This window comes from Macrobrachium rosenbergii, chromosome 20 (genome assembly GCF_040412425.1).
Source record: "Macrobrachium rosenbergii isolate ZJJX-2024 chromosome 20, ASM4041242v1, whole genome shotgun sequence".
Classification (NCBI taxonomy): Eukaryota; Metazoa; Arthropoda; class Malacostraca; order Decapoda; family Palaemonidae; genus Macrobrachium; species Macrobrachium rosenbergii.
The window spans coordinates 42,493,632-42,502,500 of NC_089760.1; the positions used below are offsets into that span (position 1 = coordinate 42,493,632).

The 8,869-nt window shown below is 36.6% G+C and overlaps 2 protein-coding genes across 17 annotated transcripts in view; both read right to left on the reverse strand.

Moving 5' to 3' along the window:
• Positions 1 to 8,869, reverse strand: part of tei (teiresias) — a 386,546-nt gene that overhangs the window by 259,318 nt on the left and 118,359 nt on the right. The gene's annotated exons all lie outside the window — the stretch shown is intronic.
• LOC136848970 (uncharacterized) overlaps positions 52 to 8,869 on the reverse strand; it is a 10,818-nt gene continuing 2,000 nt past the window's right edge. The window contains exon 2 of the mRNA XM_067121780.1: positions 52 to 294. Coding sequence (XP_066977881.1) covers positions 52 to 294 — 243 coding nt within the window. The remainder of the gene's footprint in view (positions 295 to 8,869) is intronic.

The following is an 8,869-nucleotide window of genomic DNA, read 5'->3' on the forward strand; positions in this document are numbered from 1 at the left end:
GGAGGAAGGGGTTGAGGGAAGGAGGAGGTTGAGGTGAAGAGGTGGTTGAGTTTAAGAGGGGGTTGAGGGGATGACGGGGGTTGAGGGGATGACGGGGGTTGAGGGGATGACGGGGTTGAGAGGAGGAGGGGGTTGAGGGGAAGCCGAGGTCAAGGGAAGAAGGAGGTTAAGGGGAAGAGGGGGTTGAGAGGAGGATGGAGTTGAGAGGAGAAAGGGGTTAAGGGGAGGAGGTTGAGGGGAGGAGGATGTAACCAGGGGTTGAAAGGGGTCGGAGAGGGAAGATGGAAGTTCAAACTAATGGAGATACGGAGCGGAAAACCACCAACGGCTAAAGATGAACAGGGTTGAGGGGAGGAGGGGTTGAGAGGTGGAGGGGTGTAACCAAGGGTTGAAAGGGGTTGGAGAGGGAAGATGGAAGTTCAAACTAATGGAGATATGAAGCGGAAAACCCCAATGGCCGGGTATTTCCTTTGCCGTTTTCCTTTGGAGTTATGGAAAGCGCGATCCAATTTTTCACTTCAAGGAAAAACTATATATTTGATCTGAAAGTTAAATATCGACCTTGCTAACACACTTATTACAGACGACTGTCGTATCTTATCCCTTTGAGAAGTCTACACAAAAAATTCGGCAATACCAATCAATAAAATGCAAAACTAAGAAAATTGTCCTCTCTGTCTTTTGCATTCTACCGTACTAAAACTAACAAAAATGAATGAATTATTAAATAAAATCCTGTGTCCTGAAAATACTATTTTGAGATTCAGATAGAATATAATTTTGAATCCAGTGGCAATATATGTAAAACTAATTAAAAAAATAAACTAGTTCTGGGCAGAGTTTGGCTACCATCCATCCCTATTATTCTCAATGGCTGATTTCATATTGTGGGTCCACAATTTAACAGGTGCTCAGCTGTCTGTATCTTCATAGTGATTTTAAAAGTGAAGTGTTAATGATTACCGAAACCTGTGTTCTGAGAGAGAGAGAGAGAGAGAGAGAGAGAGAGAGAGAGAGAGAGAGAGAGAGAGAGAGAGAGAGAGTGGACGGTTCCATTATATCAGCTGTTGGATTACCTTGTTGAGGCCCGCCACCTTAATAATGCTATGCTCAAATTCATATTTCTCTCCCTCTCTCTCTCTCCCCCTACACCCAGCTACAGCCCACAGCAATATACTAACTACCAGCTGACTGGGACAACAAAAGCAATAAGGGTTTCAAGAAATAGGCAATAATTAATCATTTCTCGATCGAGCATCAAACCAGAGAGAGAGAGAGAGAGAGAGAGAGAGAGAGAGAGAGAGAGAGAGAGAGAGAGAGAGAGAGGTTTCACCACAAGAATCCTATCATAAATCATCGTGCTTTCATTTTGCTTCGAAAGAGCAAAAAACTGTTGCACTGACCACGCAAAAATTTTGAGGGCAGAGAAGGAAGTGGCGATGTGATTCCTCCTCCTCCTCCTCCTCCTCCTCCTCCTCCTCCTCCTCCTCTTGGTGATTGATGGTCTGTCATCCATCGCCTGATGAAACTTTATTCAGTGGGGCTTCCTTCCTTATATTCGCCAATCTTCAGTTATTGACGAGGCTTCAAACTCCATATCCGTTCCTTTCCAACACTTGCTACGCCATATGGATATAAGCGCTCAGGTGTACCCACATATAACAGAGCAATCGTTCACTATTCAACGAATATCCATCACATTTACCGTACTGTTCGCCTTTTAAAGAAAAAGCATTAGCACACAATTGCTACATGATTTGAGGCTAGATATACTGCTAATGAGCCTTCTATGGAAGCGTGCGAAGAGGGCTAATTTTATAGAATTTTATAGATTTCTGCAAAGCGTGTTCATCCATTATTCAACAGCCGAAGCATGAATATGGCAGTGGTCGTTGTGTCTTTTTTATAAGCAAAGTAAATCCCTTTACAGAAAAATAGTAAAAAAAATGAAAAGAACCTTAAAAATCTTACAAAATACGAATTTTTCCCCGAAGCGAAATACCACCAGCTTTGAGAGCGCTAAATTTTTTTCTTAAATACCAGCAATATTGTCCTTAAGTTTTTAAATCCCTTTCTTTACATAGCAGTACAATGTGTCTTCTTGCAAAGTAAATCCCTTGTAGAAAAATATATATATAAAAAATGGACCTTAAAAATCTTACAAAATACCAAACTTTTCCCAGAAGCGAAATACCTTCAGCTTTGAAAGCGCTAAAAAAATTTTTTTCCTTAATACTGGCAATATTGTTCTTAAGTTTTTAAATCCCTTTCCTGACATAAAGGCATAAGCTTCAGAGATCCCAAAATCTGGAGTCCAGGTGGAAATATAGAGAAATTTTTTAAACTTGCCCAAAAAAATTTATTTTATATAAAGGTGTGGCGAAACGCACCAAAGGGACGGAGGGAAAAATCAAGTATAAAGGGATTTCAAATGATTATGTAAACTGACTCTCTCTCTCTCTCTCGTGTATTCAGTAAATGTCTGCCAAGCCAACTGACATTCTGCACACTTAGGAAAAAAAACTTTAATAAAAATGTTAATAGTTCTAAAAACATATTTAGTACACATGTTGCATAAATGTAAAGACTTCACCTAACACGAAACATTTCTTAGGAATACGCTATCTATGGATTTTAAGTTGAGCATTGTATAAGTATGTATGTATGTATGTATGTATGTATGTATGTATGTATGTATGTATGTATGTATGTATGTATGTATGTATGTATATATATATATATATATACATATACATATATATATATATATATATATATATATATATATATATATATATATATATATATATATATATATATATATATATATATATATATATATATATATATATAAGCTTTCCTCTGTAAGTCATCATTTACAGAAAGCTGCCTAAAAGGAAAGATTTATAGAAGCAAAATCCCTTCCTACAACTGACTAAATCTTCCCCAGTAAAGCATTCTGATACAGCAACAGATTTTTATAACCGAGCGTTTAATTTCACTTCACAGAATACATTAAGTGCAAAGGAAAACAACAACAACCACCGGTTATTTTTCCAATAATCATAACAGCAACAACAAAAAATAACATCACAAATTTCATCGATGTCACATTTCCAAGCGCAGTCACAAGCACAGTCAATGACCTCCTACCCCCTACCCCCCCTCAACCTTCCCCTACCCTCCTCCCACTCCACCTTCCCCTACCAGTTGCTCGTTGGGCGAGCGGGTTCCGTTCTCAGCTACCACTCTGTTGGTCGCGAGTTCGAATCTCCGACCAGCCAATGAAGAATAAGAGGAATTTATTTCTGAGGATAGAAATTAATTTCTCGCTATAATGTGGTTCGGATTCCACAATAAGCTGTAGGTCCCGTTGCTAGGTAACCAATTGGTTCTTAGCCACGTAAAATAAGTCTAATCCTTCGGGCCAGCCCTAGGAGAGCTGTGAATCAGTTCAGTGGTCTGGTTAAACTAAGATAAACTTAATTAACCTTCCCCTACCCTCCTCCCACTCAACCTTCCCATACCCCCTCTCCCCCCCCCAAAAAAAATCCAGGTTAATAGAATTCATCAACGCTTTTGATGACATCCACGATGAACAAAATATGCGAGAACTCCATCAACATCGGCGTGTTTATGAAGAACCCGTAACCTGAAACCGGCGTATATGATCAAACGCTTATCGCGCGTTACGCCACTCAATCATCAGTCAATACTGAATCATCAATCGCCCCCCCCCACCAAAAAAAATACAGAAAAAAATATTAAATGATTTCGAAATGAATCAGGGCTGAATTATGCATTTCATAGGAATTTTTGTAACCGTTGAACTTTTGCATGAGATTATATACGCCCCGTGCCAATTCATTCTAAATCGTATTACGGTCGATAAATAACAAAAACCTATAATTAAAATTGGGGAAAAAATGCTCAATATTTGTATATATTTTTTCGCATTTATGTGCAAACGTTGATCAATCGTAATAACGTCGACGGCATACATACATACAAACATACATATACATACGGGCGCTCCAATGTTGTTTCCGAATAATTATGAATGAGGAATAATCGCGTTGATGAAAATTGCCTGCGCGCTGGATAGTTTGTCGAATGTAAATCTTCGAGTTTGCACATTTCAAGTTGTCTAATAAATTTAACGAGAGAGAGAGAGAGAGAGAGAGAGAGAGAGAGAGAGAGAGAGAGAAAGTTCAGAGAGAGACATAAACGAGAAACTGAATGTATATATAACTATATCCCCATATAAATATATATATATATAATATATATATATACATATATATATATATATATATATATATATATATATATATATATATATATATATATATATATATATATATATATATATATATATATCTATATACATATATATATATATATATATATATATATATATAAATATATATATAATACATGCTCCAAGAAGATGTCCATTGGAGGACAGAAACTGCTGGGCATATTCTATCCAAAACATCTGGCCTTCAGAAATTACAAGCAGAACAATTATATACTATACAAACAGCAATGAGCAAGTCGCGCCTATTACCAGCCAACTACATGTAAGACGGCAATTCCTTTGGGACGCAGCCAAGCATAACCTCAGTTTCACATCTCCCTATTAAAAATACTGATAAAACAAGCTTTATTTTTCCAAATTTTCTTCGAGCTTATCTCTAGCTGGTGGCCAGTTAATTTAGACAAGTATATATATAAATATGAACTTCTGAGTTAATTATATTCTCTATGTACATATATAAACTTTCTCTCTCTCACATGCAACCCGAGGTAAAGGCAAGAGAAACTAAGAATATAATTCCTCTCTCTCTCTCTCTCTCTCTCTCTCTCTCTCTCTCTCTCTCTCTCTCTCATGCAACCCGAAGTAAACGCAGGAGAGACTAAGAATATTAAATACTAAAGAGCTACAGCTAAAAATACATATGTAAATATATAACTACTCTCTCTCTCTCTCTCTCTCTCTCTCTCTCTCTCTCTCTCTCTCTCTCTCTCTCTCTCTCTCTCTCTCTCTCTCATGCAAGCCGAACTAAACGCAAGAGGAACCAAGTGCATTAAACTCTGAAGAATTTAAGCTAATAATACTTAGATTAAAAAACATACAGGTTCTCTCTCTCTCTCTCTCTCTCTCTCTCTCTCTCTCTCTCTCTCTCTCTCTCAAATGCAAGAGAATCAAAGTACATTAAACACTAGAAGTAAACCAAAAAAAATCCGACAAAAAAAAAAAAAAAACTATATCCAGCGTATCTCTTGATCTCCTCCACCCCGACTCCATCTGCCTATTCAAAAGAGGAAGAGAGAAAGAGAGAAAAAAGAGAGAGAATGTGAAAGAGAGAAAATCTTTTGCTGTGTCCACGACTTTCATCAAGGTACGAGAGATTAACGAGGACTCTCATACAAGTGTCCAAATGAAAGACCCCTTCGGGAAGAGCTGTTGTGATAGCAGGGCTTGGAAATGATTCATAATATCTGGTGGATTTTCCGTGCAGCTTTTTTTTTTTTTTTTTTTTTTTGTACAGAGGGGATATGTGTTGTTTCAGACTAAACGGGGAGAGAGAGAGAGAGAGAGAGAGAGAGAGAGAGAGAGAGAGAGAGAGAGAGAGAGAGAGAGAGAGACAGAATAATTTTTTCACTTTTATTATAATTTGATAGAATTAGTTTCCCTAAGATTTTCCTCACGCGTTTGTATTCCGGAATAAACAGAGAGAGAGAGAGAGAGAGAGAGAGAGAGAGAGAGAGAGAGAGAGAGAGAGAGAGAGAGAGAACCATTTTTAACATTCGTCATAATTAGTTTCTGCACCAAAATATAAGACACTGACAATGAACGCATAAAAATTAACTTTTGTTCACAGATTTCATTATATTCTATAGATATTCTTTGTTTACTTCTTCATCTCTCAAAACTTACTTAAATAAGGGCAATTTGGATCCGCTCACCAACACAATAACCACATCAAAACAAGTACGATCATGGCTAACTTTAACCTTAAATAAAATAAATAATAAGATAAAAACTACTGAGGCTAGAGGGCTGCAATTTGGTATGTTTGATGATTGGAAGGTGGATGATCAACATACCAATTTGCAGCCCTCTAGCCTCAGCAGTTTTTAAGATCTGTGGGCCGACAGAAAAAGTGCAGACAGAAAACGTGCGGACATCGAAAAGCGAGGACAGAATAAAGTGCAGACAGACAGACAAAGCCACCACAAGAGTTTTCTTTGACAGAAAACTAAAAAAAGCACTTTAAAAATAATTTTTTTAAATCTCCGCAGAATGGAAAACAAGTGAAAATGTTTTAGTTTAGTGATCACTCTCAATTTCTCAATTTTGGCACAAGGGCAGACGTTATTCAAATGAGCGAAATTAAGTAGTGAATGCGAGGCTGGTATGATTTTCCTGATGCAAGCCTTGACCACAGGTCTGCCATCTTTTTTTTTTTGAGACTTCACGAGTAAACAGCTCTCTCTCTCTCTCTCTCTCTCTCTCTCTCTCTCTCTCTCTCTCTCTCTCTCTCTCTCTCTCTCTCTTTGGATATGTATATATATATATATATATATATATATATATATATATATATATATATATATATATATATATATATATATATATATATATATATATATATATGTTGACATGTACTCCCACATATTTATAGCTTTAATTACCTAGACAGAGGAGATTCTTTTAAGCATAAACATAATAGCAATTTTGAGAATATCATTAACTAACGGATCTATGCATGATATGTTCTTTGACAGCAGCATTTACTTTTATTCATCACCATTAATCATCCATCCCATACATAACCTGGACTCCAATTCTATTCGGCATATCGACTAATCGACGTTGAACACTCAATGTCGAGGACAACCAGTCAACAGCTTCCGCATTTCAATTCCGGGCCTCGGTCGCGCGGAATGTAAATAGCACCGCGCTGAACTGACGTGAGCGTAATCTAATATCGGCTCCGCTGAATCAGAATTCCTGTGAAATGTAATTCCGCGCCTTTCGTTTTTCAATCGGCCGTGTTGTTGGAGGATGACTGAGTGGCGTAATGTCTGATAAGCGTGTGATCTATAAACAGCCGGTTGTGGGTTGAACTAAACACCCGGTTTGGGTTGAATGGTTTTGGTTGAGTTAAACACCCGGTTTTGGGTTGAGTGGTTTTGGGTTGAATTAAACACCCGGTTTTGGATTAAGTGGTTTTGGGTTGAACTAAACATCCGGTTTGGGTTGGATGGTTTTGATTGAGTTAAACACCCGGTTTTGGGCTGAATGGTTTTGGGTTGAATTAAGCACTCGGTTTGGGTTGAATGGTTTTGGGTTCAGTTAAACACCCGGTTTTGGGCTGAACGGTTTTGGGTTGAGACCCTTAGGGCAAACTTACTGACAGATCAATGAAAACAAACAAGGGAGAGAGAGAGAGAGAGAGAGAGAGAGAGAGAGAGAGAGAGAGAGAGAGAGAGAGAGTACAATTAGCTATGCAAGAGGTCTCCATAAGGCCTACTCTACTCCTATACGCTGCACAGATTTCCGTCGAAGCTGAAATTCCTAGGTCCGAGTACTCGTTGTTAATTTGCTCCGGATGTAGTACAAAGCTTCATTGCATAACGTAGTAACAATTTCTCTTTCCCTCTTTTTTTCCTGTAACCCTGCAATAAACTCTCTTGCTTTCTTGTAACCTTGCAATGAACGAACGTGTTCATATATATATATATATATATATATATATATATATATATATATATATATATATATATATATATGATTATTATATATATATATATATATATATATATATAGGTGTTATATATATATTATATAATATGACTTTCTGCCTTTCAATCGATAGAAATATATATATATTTTTTTTTTATTTGTCAACTACTTTCTGAAACATAGAAATACTTTTTTTTTTTGTCAGTACTTGATATGTACTTTTCCTTATCAAAATCCTGGTATCAGTCCTTGGCCTTAATTCTTGAGCGCATAATCGCTTAATTTTATTTATAAAAAGAAGATTCTTTCAATCACTAAAAGCAAAATTAACTCAACCTCATAACATTTCTATTACTGGTATTGTCTTTGCACATTTAACTTACTGTTAATGTCTGGTCGCATTCTTTTAGGCTCTTTAAGAAATTTGTTCTTAGTTACTTATATTTCCAAGATGAGTTTCTGATTTCTAAATAATCTTTTACTGATTTAGCAACACCCTAATAGACTCGTTTTCTCTAGTTCCTAAACTTTTGATCAGAGTCCACACCATTTATAAGTAATATTTTAGTCACTGCTCCAGTTTCTACACTTAAGCTCAGTGAACAACAATCTTGCATTACTCAGTTCAAGGATTATGTCTTTTCCTCTAAAAACAAGCTTTGGATTCTATCCTAACTTCTGTTTTTCATATGACCTCTTCACCTCATAAGTCTATAATTTTTCTTTTCTTCAGCTACTATTATGGACAGTGCTCTCATGGGATGAAAGAAGGCACAGCTGTTATTGCTACCTGAGAACATGAAATGAATCTCATGACACAATTCATGGAAAAGGAGACCTAAACCCAACCGTTTCAATCTGTTAAATAAATCTACTTTAAAAATGGGATATATTTTCTTTCTCTGTCCAAAACTAAATATTTTTTTGATAACATCTATGGGGAAAATCAACTGTCTTTAATATACTGTAATTGAACTAATCTATATACTTTATTAATCTATTTTCTACAGATCACTAGCAAAGCATATCTCAATTGTCTATCTCGATTTACTTTGTAAAAATGAATTATTGATACGATCTCTCTCTCTCTCTCTCTCTCTCTCTCTCTCTCTC